At 38.4% G+C, this 20767-nt stretch overlaps 1 protein-coding gene across 8 annotated transcripts in view; it reads left to right on the forward strand.

The window, feature by feature from the left end:
• The window catches only part of RHOT1 (ras homolog family member T1), a 74454-nt gene that overhangs the window by 27277 nt on the left and 26410 nt on the right, over window positions 1-20767 (forward strand). For all 8 annotated transcript variants that reach the window (XM_066363788.1, XM_066363791.1, XM_066363790.1 and 5 more), the window contains exons 3-12: window positions 112-193; window positions 2498-2541; window positions 2750-2803; window positions 2958-3010; window positions 8254-8362; window positions 8775-8876; window positions 16255-16353; window positions 16866-16974; window positions 18263-18383; window positions 20473-20557. In XM_066363788.1, coding sequence (XP_066219885.1) covers window positions 112-193; window positions 2498-2541; window positions 2750-2803; window positions 2958-3010; window positions 8254-8362; window positions 8775-8876; window positions 16255-16353; window positions 16866-16974; window positions 18263-18383; window positions 20473-20557 — 858 coding nt within the window. The remainder of the gene's footprint in view (window positions 1-111; window positions 194-2497; window positions 2542-2749; window positions 2804-2957; window positions 3011-8253; window positions 8363-8774; window positions 8877-16254; window positions 16354-16865; window positions 16975-18262; window positions 18384-20472; window positions 20558-20767) is intronic.

Raw genomic sequence — 20767 nt, forward strand, 5'->3', positions numbered from 1 at the left:
ATAGGTATGGGTGAAAGAGGCTAATATCTAAATAAATTTACATAATCTGTTAACAAGCTTGACTGATAATATCCAAAGGTTTTCCTTTTCTATATTTGTTTTCAAATTAAGGTTCCTCCCCGGGCAGAAGAAATCACCATTCCAGCTGATGTCACCCCTGAGAGAGTTCCAACACACATTGTAGATTACTCAGGTAATAAAGGACCTAATTGACCTACTGTAAATGAAGCTGTAGAGCTCATTACTAGTCCTCAAAAAGGCACTTAGTGAGCTTTAAAAAAATGTTAGAGGGGTAGTCTTTTTTCCTTAGAAGCAAATAATCATTTACTATTCTTGTCTCATATTTCCCTGCCAACCTCCCCCTCAGACCCACCAAAAGCCTCCATCTCTCAGTTCTCTGTCTATAATTTATGAAGTTGGGTTCCACAATAATGAAAAGGAGGAATTATAAATGACAAGAAGCAGATAAACCATCGCTCTCCTTGAATTGGCATGTCTGCAGAGTTCTGAGTTTGAGAATTTGTGAATTCTAAATTTGTTCTTTAATTTTTCAGCCTTTGTCCCAAATAAAAGAACTATAGTTAAAACAGTAGTCAGCTTGCCTATATTATATGATAATAGAAGCACATCTGTATTGCTTTTAATACTTTAAAATTTTTCTACATACAGCCCTGGCCAGTAACTCAGTGGATAAAGCTTTGGCCTGGCATATGGATGTCCTGGTTTTGGTTCCTGGTCAGGGCCCACAGGAGAAGCAACCATCTGCTTCTTTCCCCTCTCCCTCTCCCCCTTCTTTCCCTCTTCCACTCCCACAGCCAGTGGCTCAATTGAGTCAAGCGTCAGCCCAGGTGCTGAGGATAGCTCTGTTGGAGCACATCAGCCTCAGGTGCTAGAAAAGAAAAATAGCTCAGTACTTGAGCATCTGCCGCAGATGGGATTGCCGGGTAAACCTGGCTTGGGGAGCATGTGGGAGTCTACCTCACTATCTCCCTTCCTCTCACCTAAAAAACAACAACTCTACACATTACTGTTTGCTTTTTAATCATTTTATTTTGCTTTGTGCTGGGACTTTCTTTTTAAAGGGTCAGTTGTAACATGTAACACTCTGATAGGTGATATTTATAATGGAGAAAGCTATGTGGAGGCTGAAAGTATATGGGAAATCTCTGTACCCTTCACTCAGTTTTGCTGTGAACCTGGTCTAAACAATAAAATCTATTTTAAAGAATGAGTATGACTACATTGGTAATACATTGTTTTGCTAAACTGGTATCCCATAAAGCCTAAAAGAGAAATATTAGTACTGTGCAGTCTGAAACATGACTATATATTTAAACATATGAAGTGTGACTAGTCTAAATTGAAGTATGCTATAAGTATAAAATACAAGTGAATTTAGAAGACAGTATGAAACACAAATGTAAAATAGCTTAATAAATTTTCTGAGTATATATTGAAATTTTAATATTTTGATATTTTGGGTTAAATAAAAGAGTAATTTTACCAGTTTCTTTTTACTTTTCTTGAAGTGAGTACTAGAAAATTAAAAATTACATATATATACTCGCATTATATTTCTGCCAGACAGCTCTGGACTATCCTAGAAGCTGAGGGGCATTGGATGCTTCCTGCTGCCGCCTCATAACTAACTTTATTTATAGAATTATTCTTTTTTTAATATGTGTAGCCATATAATTAGATTCACTTCAGTGTTAGAATTGGAGCCTTATCTCATTGACTACTCCACATATGAAAAGATATTGAAGATGGCCAATTATTTAGCCTAGTATAAAGTGTGGTGGAACTCCTTTATGACATCAGTTTGTATGTCAGAAATAACAGGCATTTGGGGGAAAACATTTAATGTGAGATGATATAAATTAGTCAATGGCTTTGCTCTTTATTTGTGTGCATCTTCATTTTATCTATATCATGCCTATCTTGTACAAGTTGGGATTAAAGGCACATTCCACCCATTGAGACCAGTCTGGCCAGAGATGCAAAGAGGGAGTTCTTGATTCATCATTGTCATGCTCTTCTTTTGCTTTGGGGGCCTGGTTAATATTACTCATGTGTCCTATCTAGATCTTAACCTTGTATTTCTCATGTGGCCTTTTAACCTTGTGTGGATAGACTCTTTGTCTAAGTTTCTGACTTTTCAGCACCCAGTCTTCTAGCTTGGGCTTCTGATCTCTTTTGCCTGACCCTTCTCCACTCTGGGTCAGATGCTGGCCTAGATTTATGACACAATGCCTTCTGCTCTTCTGTGTCTGCGTTGTCCTCTTAGAAACTTGTCTTTCAGTGCCAGCCAGCTTCCTGACTCTTTCCTTCCCCTGGCTTGCCCTTGTCTTTGCCCCCTAGTTTGGCACGATACCATGACATGAGAAATGAGGGGTGTTTGGAGGGATGTTAGATGGGTGTTGCATAGATTTTTAGCATGGCCATTTGTTTTTGTGGACATGTAAAATATGAAACTTTTTTACTTTGTCATTTGTAGAAGCAGAACAGAGTGATGAACAGCTTCATCAAGAAATATCGCAGGTGCGTTAAAAACAGTTGTAGGTTTATTGTGGGAAAACAGTGATGACTCTAAGTCTGCCTTTTTCATTCTCTCACTCGTTTTGCTGTTATTGCTGACTTTGAGTATGTATTTTTGCTGTAAGTCCTTAGGGACTTTTTTCTCTTAGAAGCATGCTAAGTTACTCTCATTATCACAAAAATACTATTAATTTGTTAATTTTTCTCATAGGCTAATGTCATCTGCATAGTTTATGCTGTTAACAACAAGCATTCTATTGATAAGGTATGAATATGTGACTTTTTTCACAAATTTAGTTAAATTTCAGTGGGGACACTTTCAAAATTGATTCTCAATTTAGAATTTTAGGGGTGTAAGAGCCAGGTATTTTTCAAAACAGATCCTAATATGGCTTAGCTCTTGTTAATTTTCATTTTAGGTAACAAGTCGATGGATCCCTCTCATAAATGAAAGAACAGACAAAGACAGCAGGTATTTTTTTCTCTCAAATTTTGCATATTGAAAAGTTTCAAACTTACAGGGAAGTTGAAAGAGGTAGTACAATGAATATCTGTAAATCCTTATCTTAAATCCATTAGTGGCTAACATTTTGCCACATTTGTTTATCTATAGGACTGTCTCCCTGTTTGCATACATGCTCCTTTTTGGAGAGGAATTATTTGAGGCAGCACAAATATTTGAGAGCAAAGCACAGAATAGAGCTCTGATACTGTAGTGACTCACAATTTCAGACATAAATATTTTGGTAATTAATCTTACATTTCTATTTCTCAAACCGCTGCTTGAAGAGTCTCAGCTTTAAAATTCCTCTTCACCTGCACTGTATGTGCCCGCACACCTGACCTCCCCCTTTAGTGAGGAATGGAATTCTCCCGAGTCATTGATTGATTGCTCACAGTGTGGTGTTGGGACGAGCACTGGACTTGGAGGAAAGGGAACGACCTTTGAAATCTGATTTGGCTGCTTATGAGCTTTAGGACTTTGACTTCATTGAGCCTGTTTCCTCAATTGTAAGCAGAAATGAGGATAACACCTGTGGTGGTTATTTTAAGACTCCGATGAAACACTGCATGTGTGAGTGCTTTATAGTTCTCTAAAAACTCTAGGGCTTTTCATTTAGGAATTTATATAGGGACATTTCTTTGAGATTCTTTGGAAGGTACACACACAGACACACATATGATGGGGAAAGCGAGAGAACCCACATTCTGGTTTTTCTTGAGCAGAATGATAGTTCTCAATATATATGCTTTGAGGTTTAAGTCAAAATGGAAACAAAACATTTTTCTTGCAGTGTTATGTAATTGAACGTGTTATTTATGAAGGATTTGAGTTTTTTAAACGTTAGAAAAGCAGACTAATCTCTATATATTGTACACATCTGGTCCTTTGCTGAATTTTTTGGTGGGCATTTCTTGTGCTTTGAAACCTAAGATCTGGTTGTAAACAGATGAATGTGAGGTCACCCTGTGTCACATATTTACATATAGGGGACTTTGTGACTAAGCTAGCTTTGTATATGCTATGCCTTGCAGCTCTGATGGCTCCTCTTTGGTTTTAAACTTTGTGGGGATTTACTGTCAAGGTAGAAAGAACAGAATGACCCTTTAGATTGACACTATCCAGTGCAATAGCTTCTAGTCAGTTGTGACAATTTAACATTAAGTAAAATGAAATAAAACTAAAAAATTCAGTTTCTTCTTTCTTTTTATTGATTTTAGAGAGAGGGGGAAAAAGAGAGACACACAAAGAACGAGAGAGAGAGAGAGCAAGAGAGAGAGAGAAAGAGAACCGCCCTGTCCAGTTGGCTCAGCTGTAGAGCATCAGCCTGGCATGTGGAAGTCCTGGGTTTGATTCCTGGCCAGGGTACACAGGATAGGTGACTATCTGCTTCTCCACTCCTCCTCTTCCACTTCTCTCTCTCTCTTTCTCTCTCTCTCTTCCCTTCCTGCAGCCAGTGGCTTGATTGATTCCAGCACATTGGCCCGGGCGCTCAGGATGGCTACATGGAGCCTCTGCCTCAGGCGCTAAAAATAGCTCGGTTTTGAGTGGCCCCAGACAGGCAGAGCATTTTACACAGTCGGGTTGCTGGTGGATCCCGGTTGGGACGCATGTGGGAGTCTGTCTCTGTATCTCTCCTACTCTCACTAAAAAAAAAAAAAAAAAAAAAAAAGGAAAAAAAGAGAGAGAGAGAGAGAACCATCAATTTTGTTGTTTCACTTATTTATGCATTCATTGGTTGATTCTTGTGCCCTGACTGGGGATCGAACCTGCAACCTTTGTCTATTGGGACAATGCTCTGACCAACTGAGCTATCTGGCCAGGGTTTTTTTTTTAAAGTAAAGACTCAGTTTCTTGAACACTCTTAGCCACATTTCAAGTGCTCAGAAGCTACTTGTGGCTAGTGATTACAGTAATGAGTAGTACTTACAAGGAACATTTCTGTCATCGCAGAAAGGTGTATTAGACAGGGCTGCCTTAGAGGATCCTACACCTGTATTCTCCTGACACTTGCTCTTCCTGCTAATTACTTAAGCTGTTTCAGGAGGAACTCTTCAGAGAAGGCACTTTTGCCAGGATCTATCAAACACCAGCTTGGACCAAGCTTTAGTATGACAGCTTCCGACAATGCTGTGGTTAGTTTTCCGGCCCTTATACTATTATCTGAAAGTGGCTTTTGACATTTGAAGATCTAATTGAGCTTCCTTGGGGGTGGCTATATTTTTCCCTTTTTGAATCATATGAGCATACTTACTTTTTTATGTCAACTTATCTCATCTTAAGGTAGTCTGTTTCTTTATTATATGGCCCTTATACTTTTTTTTTTGTATTTTTCTGAAGTGAGAAGCGGGGAAGCAGAGACAGACTCCCACATATGCCCAACTGGGATCCACCCGGCATGCCCACCAGGGGGCAATGCTCTGCCCTACTGGGCCACTGCTCCATTGCAACCAGAGCCATTTTAGCACCTGAGGCAGAGGTTATAGAGCAGGGGTCCCCAAATTTTTTACACAGGGGGCCAGTTCACTGTCCCTCAGATCATTGGAGGGCCGGACTATAAAAAAAACTATGAACAAATCCCTATGCACACTGCACATATCTTATTTTAAAGTAAAAAAACAAAACAGGAACAAATACAATATTTAAAATAAAGAACAAGTAAATTTAAATCAACAAACTGACCAGTATTTCAATGGGAACTATGCTCCTTTCACTGACCACCAATGAAAGAGATGCCCCTTCCGGAAGTGCGGCGGGGGCCGGATAAATGGCCTTAAGGGGCTGCATGTGGCCCGCAGGCTGTAGTTTGGGGACCCATGTCATTGAGCCATTCTCAGCGCCCAGGCCAGCTTTGCTCCAGTGGAGCCTTGGCTGTGGGAGGGGATGAGAGAGATAGAGAGAAAGGAGGGAGGGAAGGGTGGAGAAGCAGATGGGTGCTTCTCCTGTGTGCCTTGGCTGGGAATCAAACCCAGGAATTCCATATGCTGGGCTGACGCTCTACTGCTGAGCCAACCGGCTAGGGTGGCCCTTACACTTTTTAATACCTTCCTCCCTTAAGTTTATATTTGTTACATATATATTCTTCCTTAGGACTTCCTTGGACTATTGTTACAGTGTTTAAAAACATTTTTTTCATTAAAGTATAGTTGGCCTACAATATTATATTTGTTTTCAAGTATACAACAAAGTAATTAAAAATTTATATACCTTATGATGTGATCACCAGACTAAGTCTAGTAATCATCTGTTACTGTGCAAAGTTATTACACAGTTATTGACTGTGTTCCCTGTGCCGTACACTACATCTTCGAGGTTTATTTATTTTATAACTGGAAGTTGGTACCTTTTATTCTCCTTCATCTTTTTCTACCATACCCCCACCCCCTGTTACAGTGGTTCTTAATTGGGAGTGCCCATTACTGTCATCTGAGGTACTTAAAAAATATATATAGATGCTTTTGCCCCACCCCTGGAGTTTTAAAATTAGTAGATTTGGAGTAGGGCTTGGACATGTTATTTTTTAAAGCTCCCTAAATTACTCTGAGCCCACTATTGATTGCAGATCAGTACATTTTTTGGAAACTCCTCTGGCTCTGTCAGGAGTCTATATTTGGGTTATATAGTGGATCAGCTCTGTTAAGCATAACTACACTAGGGGGTAAATAAATACGTGCAGATATTTCTATTGCAATCTGGAGTTCCATCAAGATGATTTGTTTTCCCTCCAGAATCTCTTGCAGGGGCACGAATGACAGTTCTCCACTAGGCTTCTATACCCATTTAGATTTCTGATAGGTCTGTCAGATTTAACTTGTTTGAAATAAAATCCTTAATTCCCTGCCTGCCTTCCCCAGCCCACTCTACCCCCCCAAAAAACCAAACAACTCTCAATCTTTTCTGTTTTAGGATATATACTCATTTTGTCTAGGTAAAAACCTATAGGTTTTTTGTTTTTGTTTTTCCTTTCCATCAACCTCCATATCTAATCTATCAGCTGTGTCGTACATATCATCCTGTAAATATTTCACTGTGTATCTCTAAAAGACAACAAATGACTTCACATTAAAAGGTCCATCAGGCTTTGGATGATGGCTCGGGTGGTTAAGAGTGTCATCCTGGTATGCAGAGGTTGCAGATTCGATCCTGGTCGGGCACATACAGAAACAGATCGAAATGCCTCACCCTATCTCTCCCTTTTTCCTCTCTCTATAAAAGTAATAAATAAATTTTTAAAAATAATAAAAATAAAAGGTCCATCAGATCATGTCATTTCCCCGGTAGCTTCCCATTTTACACTTTTTATGAAACCTACACTCCTTACTACGTCTGTAAGCCCTACGTGTCTGGTCTTTGCTCCTCTCTCCAGCCCCATTTCATACCTCTTCTCTTTGGCTCAGGACTTCCCAGCCACTCTCACATTTTCTTGTTCTTTGGACTAATCAGGATATATTTTCAATTTGGGGCCTTTGTACATGCTGTTCTTTCTTCCCGGCCAGCTCTTCCCTAGATTCCATTTCATCCTTCACTCCTTGACTCAAGTGCCACTTTGTCAGAGAGTTTTCTTTGATTATCACATATAATTAGTTCCTTTTCTTCATTACTCTATCCCATATCCCCCTATTTATTTTCTTCATAGCACTTACAGAATTGAAAATTGCCTTTTTTTTTTTTTTTTTTTTTGACAGAGAGAGGGATAGATAGGGACAGACAGACAGGAAGGGAGACAGATAAGAAGCATCAGTTTTTCATTGTGGCTCTTTAGTGGTTCATTGATTGCTTTCTCATATGTGCCTTGATTGTGGGGCTACAGCAGACTGGGTAACCCCACGCTCAAGCTGGCAACCTTGGGGTCTCAAATCTGGGTCCTCCGCATCCTAGTCTGATGCCCTATCCATTGCGCCACTGTCTGGTCAGGCGGGAATTGTCTTGTTTGTTTATTTGCTTATTGTCCATTTTCTGATTTTCACTATTGGAATGGGGAGGGGCTCTGTTTGCCTTGTGTCCTTAATGCCTACAACAGTACCTGGCTTATAATAGGTACTCAGTAAATACTTGTTGAATATGCTCTCTAGTGGGCTTGAGCTGACTACAATAGAGAGTTCATATTGGGGAGATTAAGTAAAGCTTATTTGTTAGAAAGGGTTATGATGTACATTAAGTCTAATATTTTTTTTTGCCTTCCTTATTATTACAATGTGCCCTGTTTATTTCAGGCTGCCTTTGATATTGGTTGGGAACAAATCTGATCTAGTGGAATATAGTAGCATGGAGACCATCCTTCCTATTATGAACCAGTACACAGAAATAGAAACCTGTGTGGAGGTATGCCTTACTTGATTTTGAAATTTACTGTTTGTGAATTCTCACTAAATTGAGGTGTGGAATAGGAGTGGGGGAGATGTGGGAGGGAATGCGTTTCCTGCAATTTGTGAAGTCAGCTAAATCAAATAAAACAGAGAACTTGAAGTTGGCCTTTGAGCTTTTTGTAAACAATTATCTTGTGATAACCTCTAAGAAAAACTCATTTTTCAGTTTCTTCTCATTCAGGTAGTGACCCTGCTTAGCTTCCGAGATCAGACGAGATTGGGAGCGTTCAGGGTGGTATGGCTGTAGACTCAGTTTCTTCAAGAAATAGTATTACTTTATATTGAGAGTTTTAAAATTGCTTTTAGCTCTCATAATTGCTTTCAGAGTGTAAAATTTTAAATTTTTATTATTATTATTTTTTTTTTAGTGTTCAGCAAAAAACCTGAAGAACATATCAGAGCTCTTTTATTATGCACAGAAAGCTGTTCTTCATCCTACCGGGCCCTTGTACTGCCCAGAAGAGAAAGAGGTAACCAGCCCTGACCCTTCCGTTTGTGTTAGTAGGGGTTGGAATGTGTAGGTAGTAGCTAGTATGGCAGGTATTTTTAGTACCTCTTAAGTATTGTTGTAAACTTCTGAAATTTAAATTTATTTCTTATTATATTTTCTGGTACTTTTTTTCAAAGATATTTACATTAAATATTTAGAAAAATATTTCAGATCAAATACGATTTAAGGAAATGCCATTAGAACAGACAGAAGAATTGGCAGTAACAAAAAAAATCCAGGCCTGACCAGGCGGTAGCTTAGTGGGTAGAGTGTCGGACTGGGATGCGGAGGACCCAGGTTCAAGACCCCGAGGTTGCCAGCTTGAGTGCGGGCTCATCTAGTTTGAGCAAAGTTCACCAGCTTGGACCCAAGGTCACTGGCTAGAGCAAGGGGTTACTCGGTCTGCTGTAGCCCCACGGTCAAGGCACATATGAGAAAGCAATCAATCAATGAACAACTAAAGTGCCACAACAAAAAACTGATGATTGATGCTTCTCATCTCTCTTCGTTCTGTCTGTCCCTATTTATCCCTCTCTCTGACTCTGTAAAAAAGAAAAAAAAATCCAGATTTACTGTATTTACCTATGTATAAGGCACACCCTTTTCCAAAAAATGTGGGATCTAAAACTAGGTACGTCTTATACAGTGGTTGTAGTTTTTTACTTGCGTTTTCCACTTTTTCATGCGGATGAGGAGTTGTATGAATTTTATGATGAATAAAACTTGAGTTTAATAACTTTATGTAATATATTTTTTTCAAATTTCGGTGTCTTATATCTATATAGGAGTGTACATGGGGAAATATGGTAGCTAATGGTCTTACTTTGCTACTTACTATAAAGCCCATAAACTTAAAACCATACACAAAGGAAAAATTTCTGTAGTTATTTGATGTGGTTACTACATGTAATGCAAATTCAGTACTCCCTTTTGTTTCATAGCCAATAAACAGTAATTTCTTACCAAAATATCTAAAATTGAACAATATTTTGCCATATACTTTTAAAATTAATTAATTCTTTAATTAAGCTATAACTCACATGTCATAACATTCACCATTTTAAAGTGTCCAATTCAGTGGTTTTTAGTATAATCACACAGTAGTGATTACTGCTGTCTAATTCTAGAACATTCATTATCCCCAGAAAGAAAACCATTAGTAGTCACCCTCATTCCCCCTGACATCGGCAACCAGTAATCTACTTTCTGTCTGTATGGATTTGCCTTTTATGGACATTTCCTGTAAATGGATTTATACAGTATGTGGTCTTTGTGTTTGGCTTCTTTTACATAGCATAATAACGTTTTCGGGGTACATCCATGTTATAGTATGTGTTACTGTTTCATTCCTTGTAATGTCTAAATAATACTTTATTGTTTGGATATATTCCACATTCTGTTTATCCATTCTTCTGTTGATGGACTTTTGTGTTTTCCACTTTTTGTCCATTGTGAATGTAACTGCTATGAACATTAACATAGAAGTTTGGGTCCTTGTCAGTTGGCTCAGTGGTAGAGCATCAATGTGGCATATGGGTGTCCCAGGTTCAATTCCTGGCCAGGGCACACAGGAGAGGTGACATCTTCTTCTCTACCCCTCCTCCTCTCCCTACTCTCTCTTCTTCCTCTCTTCTCTTCCTTTCTTCCCTTCCCGTAGCCATGGCTTGATTGGTTTGAGCACATTGGACTTGGGTGCTGAGGATGGCTCCATGGAACCTCTGCCTCAGGCTCTAAATATAGCTTGGTTGCCAGCATAGCCCCAGATGGGCAGTCATTGGCCCTAGACAGAGGCTGCTGGGTGGATCCTGGTCAGGGTACATGTGGGAGCCTTTCTTTCTTTCTCCCCTCTCACTTGGAAAAGAAGAAAAAGAAAAAAAACATACAAAAATCATACCAAAAAAGTTTAAATATCTGTTTTCAATTCCTTTGATGAGTATATTTAGGAATGAAATTGCTAGATTACATGATAATTCTGTATTTAACTTATTGAGGAATCACTAAATTATATGAAGTTTCCAGTTTCTCCACATCTTTGCCAACACTTGCTATTCTCTCCCTTTCACCACTTTATTATTATAGCCATCCGAGTAGATGTGAATGGTAGCTCACTGTTGTTTTGATTTGCATTTCCCTAATGGGAATTTAAAAAAATTTATAAACAAATATATATTTTTTTAAATTGCAGATTTTTTCCGGGAAAAGTTTATAGTATAGGACAGGTGAATGGTTGGCTGAATTTGACCTCTGTGGCAAATTTGGCCAGCCACTTGTTTTTGTATAGCCTAAGCTAAAAATACATGTTACATTTTTTTTTTCATGTTACATTTTTTAATGATTGCAAAAAAAATCAAAGGAATTAATATTTTGTGATATGAGAATATTATGTGCATTTAGAACTCGTTCATAAATTTTTATGTAACACAGCCATGCTCGTTTCTTTATGTTTGTCTGTGGCTGCTGTCCTGCTGCAAAGGCAGAGTTGAGTAGTTGCCAGAGCACTTGTATGTGGTACTCTGGTCCCTCCTCAGGGCTGACGTGCACAGCTGAAGTGCAGAGTGCTGCCTGATTGCACTGACGCAGTTACAACTTGACAGTGTTTCCAGTACCATGAGTGTCCCTGTACTGTGTGACGTTTTATTTTATTGTCGATGCTTTACTTATGCCAAAACAAGAAAAGAAAAAAGTCGAGTTTGAGTCAGCAAAGCAGATATATCTTCTAAGCTCAGACTACAGTTCAGCATCATTTATCTTTTTCTTTTTTTTTTTTGGACCTCAGTGCAAGTGCAAAGGAAATTTCCATATTCGCACTCCATTTGACTATGCAGTTGAGGAGCTTCCTCCCAGCCTTCAGTGGGAACTCATTAATCTGCAGTGTAATGAAAGCTAACATGTGAAAACCAAGAAAATAATCTAATCTAATTCTATAAATGCTTTCCAAGCAATGAGTATGCCCAATTAAAACGATATGTTATCACTTCTCGGCCTTTTGGCTCTAAGATCAAGTATAAAATGATATGTTTATGGGTATGTATCAGTTTTGGCAGTATATAACTGTGCAAAAAGACTTTCCAAAGATGAAATATGTAAAATCTCATTGCAGATCAGCATTAACAGATAAACATTTACAATCAATTTTTATGATAGTGAATACTAATTTGAACCCCAACTTAGCAAAATGTTATCCTCTGAGGTTTTTATTCTTCTTGTTAGTAGACTTATATAGCAAATTTATACTGTTACTATTATATTTTAAATTTTGTTAGTAAAAACTTTGTGGTGTCCTGGCCAACTAGCTCAGTCAGTTAGAGAGTAGCATCTTGAAACACCAAGGTTGTGGGTTTGATCACCAGTCAGGGCGCGTTCGGGAAGCAACCAATGAGTGCACAACTAAATGGAACAACAGATGAATGCTTGCTCGCTCTCTTTCTCCCCCTCCCTCCCTACCCTTTCTCTCCTTCCTTCCCCCTCTCTCCTTCCTTCCCCCTCTCTTCTCCTCTCTCCTTCTCCCTCCTTTTTCATGCCCCTTTCTCTCGGTCTCTCTAAAATCAATCAAAAATATATAAAAAACCTGTGGAAATTTGATTCTCTCTTGCTATATAAATACCTCCATGCCATTCTTGATTTTATCTGTTGGTTTTTTGCTTTGTGACCCAGAACAGAAAAAGTACTGACTTCTGGTATAAGTAATTAATCTGAGTTATCCCTTAATCTGACCCTAATTTACTTTTCCTTAATCCTGGTTTACTGTTCCTTAATTGGAATGCTTCTTTCTAATTTACTCCTAATCCAGAATTCCCCAAAGTCGTCTCTTACTGATCACTAGGTGTACTTGTTAAAATCACAGATTGCATTCTGATTTAGCCAGGTGCTATATCTTATGATCAAGGAAATTTGGGAAACAGTCTCATAGGGATTTATCTCTGAGGCTTTAGCCTAGTGGTGCATTAAATCCCCTCTATTAGTTTGTTATCAGTTCTTTTTTTTTTTAAGATTTTATTTATTGATTTTTACGGAGAGAAGGAACAAGTGGGGGAACAAGAAGTATCAACTCATAGGTGCTTCTCTTTAGTTGTTCATTGCTTGCTTGTCGTATGTGCCTTGACTGGGCAAGCCCAGGGTTTTGAACCTGTGACCTCAGCATTCCACGTTGATGCTTTATCCACTGTGTTGCCACAGGTCAGGCATGTAACAGACGTTTAAAAGGAGAGTAAATAAAAGGGAACAGAGGAAAAGAGGACGGAGGGGAAGGGGATGATAGGATGGGATAAACCTGAAGGGAAGGGGGGAGGGCGCTATCGGGAGAGGGGGACAAGGGGGATGTTGAGGGGAATACGGGGGAGGGGGGATGCTTCAGGGCGACACTAGAATCTATGTAAACACAATAAATTAAAATCAATAAAAAAAGAAATAGAAAAAATAAAAGAGTAAATAAAATATAGCAATGTAATCTTTATTAATCTTGGATATCTAGTATTAGGATCACATTCTTTATTTCTTAAAAAATTCACCCATGATTGTAGATGTTATATGTTATAGTCTTCTGGTCGGCAAACTGTGCCTCGCCAGCCACATGCAGCTCTTTGGCCCCTTTAGTGTGGCTCTTCCACAGAATACCATATGCAGGCGCTACCTCGATAAGGAATGTACTTACCTGTATAGTTTAAGTTTAAAAAATTTGACTCTCAAAAGAAATTTCAGTCGTTGTACTGTTGATACTTGGCTCTGTTGACTAATGAGTTTGCCAACCACTGTTAATTAGTACTCTTTTATAAAGGAAGGCCTATCCAATGCTCTCTTAAATGTTTGACTTTTTTTCTCCGTTCTTTTTAATCACTTTGTATCTTAGGTTTTTATCTTTTTTTTCACTGTATCAAATTGCTCTCCTAGAGACCCAATTTAAAACAAAAGAAATATCTGTGTATGTTTGGGAAAATAATTATTTCCTTTCCTATTTTTAAAAGACTTTTTTAAAAATTTTATTTAGAAAATTAACTTTAACAGGGTGACATTGATCAATAAGAGTACATAGGTTTCAGGTGAACATTTCTATAACATTTGAACTATTGATTATGTTGTATACTCATCACTCAAGATAAATCATTTTCCATCACCTTATATTTGTCTCTCTTTACACCCTTCCCCTCCCCCTCCCTCACTCCCTTTCCCCACATCTCCCTCCCCCAGGTAACTGCTTCACTTTTATCTATGTCCATAAGTCTCAGTTTTATATCCCATCTATGTGTGAAATCATACAGTTCTTAGCTTTCTCTGGTTTACTTATTTCATTCAGTATAATGTTCTCAAGGTCCATCCATGTTGTCGTAAATGTTACTATGTCATTATTTCTTATGGCAGAGTAGTATTCCACTGTATATTTGTACCACATCTTCTTTATCTAATCCTTTAACAAGGGACATTTTGGTTGTTTCCATGTCTTAGTCACTGTGAATAATGCTGCGATGAACATGGGGCTAAAGAATTTCTTTATTGCATTTGAGTTTGATAGCATGTTCAGAACTCATCATTACTGTTTACTCTGCATAGCCATATCACTAAAGCTAATAAGTACACACTTTCTCACCTTACTGTATAATTTCTGTGAAGAGACCTACTTCAGAGATTTTAATTTTAATTAAAATCTTGAGCCTGACCTGTGGTGGCACAGTAGATCAAGCTTCGACCCGGAATGCTGAGGTCGCCGGTTCAAAACCCTGGGCTTGCCTGGTCAAGGCACATATGGGAGTTGATGCTTCCTGCTCCTCCCCCCCTTCTCTCTCTCTCTCTCTCTCTGTCCCCTTTAAAATGAATAAATAAATAAAAATAATTTAAAAATCTTGAAATTTTAATTTTCTGAAAATTGTTGACAATGATTATCCTTTAGCAATTATACAGATTAGAAGCTTGTGGGCCTTATTTTAAACAGGCAAATATTTGTTCTATTAATTGTAAATACTAAAACAAAGATTAAGGAAGTTGCCAAAATATATTTCTGGCAGAATTAAATAGAAAACTTTTATAGAGTCACAAAAAGCAGGATTCTTTTTAAAATACAAGTAATTTTTATCTGATAATAGGAAGTTCATGAAAGGCTTTTACACTTATCTACCAGTGCTATTTTGCCACTTGCTTGTATATAAGCATGTTTTATATCCCAACTTTGGCAAACACACATACGAGTGACAAATCAAAACATTAGTTTCATTCTACTACCAGAAGGTTGATGGTCAAAAATCAGCAGTTGATTATATCTCAGTGGAGCTGAAATTGTTTTATAAAATCAGAGGTTGGGAAGGAAAGCCTTTAGTAGTTTTAGAAATCTTTTTCTTCTCTCTTTTTTTTTTTAAGTGTGTGGGGGTCCCCTCATGTGCCCCAACCGGATCCACTAGATCCACCAGATCCATCAGCAACACCCCTCTGGGACTAATGCTTGCAGCCAGCTATTTTTAGCACCTGAAGGGGAGGCTCCAGGAGCGATCCTCAGCACCCGCCGTTCTCTGCTCAGTGTCTCACTCAAATCAGTGGAGCCACTGGCTGAAGGAGGGAGAGTGAGGGGGGGGGGGGGAAGGGAGGGAGAGGAGAAGCAGGTGGTTGCTTCTCCTTTGTGCCCTAACTGGGAATTGAACCTGGGGACATCCATATGCCAGATTGTTGCTCTATCACTGAGTCAACTGTCCAGGGCAATAATATATATATATATTTGGTATTTTTTTCGAAGTGAGATGCAGTGAGGGGGGGGAGGTAGACAGACAGACTCCTGCATGTGCCTGACCCGATCCACCCAGCATGCCCTCCAGGGGGTGATGCTTGGCCCATCTGAGGCATTGCCCCACTGCAACTGTAGCCATTCTAGCGCCTGAGGCAGAGCCATGGAGCCATCCTCAGCCCCTGGGCCAACTTGGCTCCAATGGAGCCTTGGCTGAGGGAGGGGAAGAGAGAGACAGAGAAAGGAGAGGGGGAAGGGGGAAGCACATGGACGCTTCTCCTGTGCTCCCTGGCCAGGAATCGAACCTGGGACTTCCACACGCCGGGCCAATGCTCTACCACTGAGCCAGCTGACCAGGGCAATAAATATTTCTTTATATGACTGGAAAAATGAATTTCCTCTGAAGATGAACTTTATTTTCTTATCCATGAGGATCTGTAGTCATGAGGAGAGAGTTTGACCCTTCCAAATATTGGTTCTCATTTACTTAAAAAAGCTCAAGTGTAAAAGTAAATTTTCATGTTGATTGTATTTGATATTATATATTTGACAGTGAGGACAATCAGAATTATTCTTAGCCTTACTTATGTAAATAATTTTTTAAAATTCCAACTGTTTTAATTAAAATAATTTTTTTTCCTTCAATAATTTATAGCTGAAACCAGCCTGTATAAAAGCCCTTACTCGTATATTTAAAATATCTGATCAAGACAACGATGGCACTCTCAATGATGCTGAACTCAACTTCTTTCAGGTAGCCCTGTACTTTTCATCGTGGTGGTTTTTCTTTTTCTTTTTTCTTTTGGCAGGAAAAAGCTATAAGAATTTGTTTGTTTAAACAGTGATCTGTTGATAAACTTGAATTTCTTTCATGTAAAAGTATGTTTCATATCAAGCTATTTATGTCTTTGCTCAGGGTATAAAACTCTTATGCTTAGGAATTGAGGAGACTCTTTGGTAGCATTATTTCATGGTATACAATCAGTGTCTTCAGGATGACTTGTAGTCTGAACAATGAAATGTTTTTTTTTCTTGGTTTGGTGTAACATAGCTTCACAAAGAGCCCGGTAGCTTAGAAATGTGATAGGGAAAGTAGGTAGTTTCTCTCCTAAGTATGACATGTTTTATATAAATAATACAAGGCTGAGATTATCCTAAGTTACAGTTTGTTTCTTTTGATTGCAACTCATTGGTTTAGTGTTTTGTAGATCAGTTTTTTATATGTTATTTGTGGTTTTAATGCTGATTTTTTATGTTTTTTGCTAGAGAATTTGTTTCAACACTCCATTAGCTCCTCAAGCTCTGGAAGATGTCAAGAATGTAGTCAGAAAACATATAAGTGATGGTGTGGCTGACAGTGGACTGACACTGAAAGGTGGGTGAATGGTGTTTTTCCCCCTTTTGAAGTTAATATTTTCAAATTTTGGCATAAGGTGAAGGTCTTAATAGCATTATTTATACTTTAAGGAAATGTTATTATTTACTCATATGCCTAAAATCTAATTTGGTTCTATGTAGGAGTTGGAAGCAACAAGCAATTTGGAGGGTATAGTGATCCTTACTGTCAGCATAAACTAGAGGGAGAGAAATTGTTTGGCTCTCAGGAATGTAGAGGGTTCATCAGCGGGAAAGAGATTTCTGGAACAAATTTATCTTAAAGTTCTTCTGATCATAAGCATTTTCTAAGTAGAAATTATTTTTAGGGAAGATATTTTGTCTATCAGTCAGATTTACCAAATACAAAATGTTCCCTGTGGAAAGTGTGACAGAGCCTGACCTGGTTGCTCAGTGGGTAGACCATCGGACTGGGAAACAGAGGACCCAGGTTTGAAACACAGAGGTTGCCAGCTTGAGTGTGGGTTCATAGACATGACCCCAAGGTTGCTGGCTTGAGCAAAGGGTCACTCAATCTGCTGTAGCCCTCTGGTCAAGGTACATACAAGAAAGCAATCAATGAACAACTAAGATGCTGCAACGAAGAATTGATGCTTCTCATCTCTCTTCCTTCCTGTCTGTCTGTCCCTATCTGTCCCTCTCTATGACTTTAAATCTCTCTGTCCAAAAAAAAAAAAAAAAAAGTGTGACAGAATAACAGTAAAATAAGAAATGAAATGGAAAACCAGGAATTTTTATTATAATACACAAAGATCTATAAAACAATTTCCTTTGTTTTTTTTTTTTTTAATTTTAATTTATTTATTCATTTTAGAGGGGGGGGAGAGAGATTGAGAGAGGGAGAGAGAGGAGGAGCAGGAAGCATCAACTCCTATATGTGCCTTGGCCAGGCAAGCCAGGGTTTTGAACTGGCAACCTCAGTGTTTCCAGGTTGACGCTTTATCCACTGCGCCACCACAGGTCAGGCCAATTTCCTTTATTTTTATCATATAATTTTGTGAATGTCAGTGTATTCGTTGGGATGTGTTTTTGGCTCTTTCTTCTAGTGCTATCTCTTGCTGACCTGGGTGTATAAATGAAATGATTCTAAAATCAGCCCTTTTTATTAAACACTTGTGAGTTTTGTTTTGATTTGACTTTTAGTATGCAAAACTAGTATGGGTATGTTCATGAATGTAGCTCTTGCCATTCGTTGTGTTACATGCTTTTCTTCCATGTGACTCTGTATCCTTTTGCACATCAACTGTATTTACTTCATTTTATTTCAGGTTTTCTTTTCTTACACACGCTTTTTATCCAGAGAGGGAGACATGAAACTACTTGGACTGTGCTTCGACGATTTGGTTATGATGATGATCTGGATTTGACACCTGAGTATTTGTTCCCCTTGTATGTACTTTTTGCCAAGTATTTTAAAGTTTTATTTAGCTGATAGGTAGGCTTTGGGGAATTATGTATATCATAGAGAGCTTATAACAGGGTTTCTGGGCTGTATTGACTTTCTGGTCTGGGTATTCCTTTGTGGTAGAGTCTGTCCCATGCGTTATAGGATGTTTAGCACATCCTTAGATGCCAGTAACACCTCCTCCACCAGTAGTGACAACCGAAAATGTTCCTCAGTGAAATCATCCCCAGTCATGAGCCACTGATTTATAGCATAGCTCAAACTTTTCCTTTTCTTCTCGTGGAGATTATAAGAATTTTTTTTTAATTCATTTTACTGCCGAAGAAGATAAAAGATGCTAGACATAGTTTTTGAAGTCAATAGATGAGTAGTATATTGGTTAGCTTTTTTTTTTTCATTAGTCCTTCTGCTCCCTAAGGTTTAGCACAAGATGAAATAAATATTTTTCCTAAACAACCAGTCTATTTGTGGTTATTTTCCTTTAGCTAATGCTATGTTTTAGGCTCTGTTTGTTTAAATTTGGACCCAGTGTCACCCCCAAACAAGAGACTGACTTGCTATATAGGATGTCACTCCTGTAACAGGGAAGTGACGTCCCAAGGTCTGGCCTTTGAGGCTTCAGCCTTTCTTCCCCCTTTCGGCGGCATGCTATCTTCATGTTGTCTGTTTTTTTATTTTAGCATAGCACCCCTATCTATCTATATAAGGGTTCAGGAAGTCTATGTTGTGTTTTTCTTACCCAGTCATTGGGGGAGCAAAGTTCTTTCTGGTTGGATTCCTAGTCCATTAATCAGTTCTAAGTCAAAACCTCTCATCAAAGTTATTAAATCTTGGCTCAAGTGGTATTTCAGATTTTTCAGTAAATCTATATTGAATGAATAAATTTGTCCCAGGACCTTCTTATCGGGTTTTCTTCTCTGTGCCACAGGTAGACAGTTCTACAGGGGGTTGCTGATTGCTTTCTTAACTATGACAGTGAGGAAACTCGTATCTCTTGAGACTTGTGGCTTATGCTATTATCGCTTTCAATTTCTTTATGTTTGAATTTCTCTGCCTTGAATTTTCTGCAAAATAGTCTCTTAGAGCCACCACTTGAATTTTTCTAGCTTTCTTATTAAACTCTCTGCCCCTGTACTTCACACTGTTGCTAGGTTAATAGATATATAAATACAGATTTGGCCATGTCACTTCCCTTCAAGACAGGATAAAGCCAAAGCTTCTTACCACAGTAAACAAGGTCACTCATGATCTGCTCATGCTCTCTCCCTGCCTTCATTCTAGAAGTAAATACTAAACTATTTATAGTCCACCAATCATACTGTTTTCTACTCAAGGCTTTGCCCATGGTATTTTCACTTTCTCCCTCCCTCTCTCCTCAACCTAATTAGTGCCTCTAATCCTTCAAGTCTCAGTTCAGGTGACAGTGTCTCTCAGCAATGCTGACACCTCCTCACCCCCAGGGCAGAGACGTTCCATTTCCTGTGGTGGCCCTGAGCATCCTTAGCTTACCCATGCGCAGCACTTGTCTCATTCTGTTGAGATAGTGAGATTTTTCTGTTTGTGGTCCATCTCCCCCTTGAATGTGGTTACTCAGAGGTAGAAAGCCTGTCTTGTTTTTTTGTTCCTAGTATACCTGCCCCGGTGCATTTGATAAGTGTTTATTGAACTAAACTCAGGGTGGGTGAAAAAAATATCAAATCAGGCAGAAATAACATTTCTTTACATCATTTTCAACACATTACAGTATTGACATAATTATGAGTTATAATTTGTTTATATAGGAGGAACAAACCCATTATGGTTTCATCAGGATTATTTGTAAAATTTTTACTTCAACCTGCCCTTCGGATATTTAAAAAAATTTTACATGTCAACTCGCAATGAGCATTATTATGACTTGAGGATTACCACACCACTCTAGTGACTTTCCCTGGAAAGTCCAATTGGCTCCAGCAAAGATACTTTGTAAATGGTGTTAAATCACAAAAGGACTTTTTATAATTTTATATTCATTTCTTAAATTTTAATATTTGATTAATGATTTGTTTTACACTTAAATTTTTTCATCAACAGGCTAAAAATACCTCCTGATTGCACTACTGAGTTAAATCATCATGCATATTTGTTTCTCCAAAGCACCTTTGACAAGCATGATTTGGTAAGCTTTTAGCTGCTATTTGTTTTCCATGAGAAAATATTTCTCAGTGAATGATTTAACTCTGTTCCCTTAGCTATGGGGTACTCATGTCTCATAGCCAAAAATTGCTTAAAGGCTCTTAAGTTAAACTAGCAAAAATACTTTCTTTAATATATTTATTATTTTCTCAAGATAAAACAGTCTGGTTTCTACAGAATTGTGCATAAGTTT

This window comes from Saccopteryx leptura, chromosome 2 (assembly GCF_036850995.1).
Source record: "Saccopteryx leptura isolate mSacLep1 chromosome 2, mSacLep1_pri_phased_curated, whole genome shotgun sequence".
NCBI classification, from domain to species: domain Eukaryota; kingdom Metazoa; phylum Chordata; class Mammalia; order Chiroptera; family Emballonuridae; genus Saccopteryx; species Saccopteryx leptura.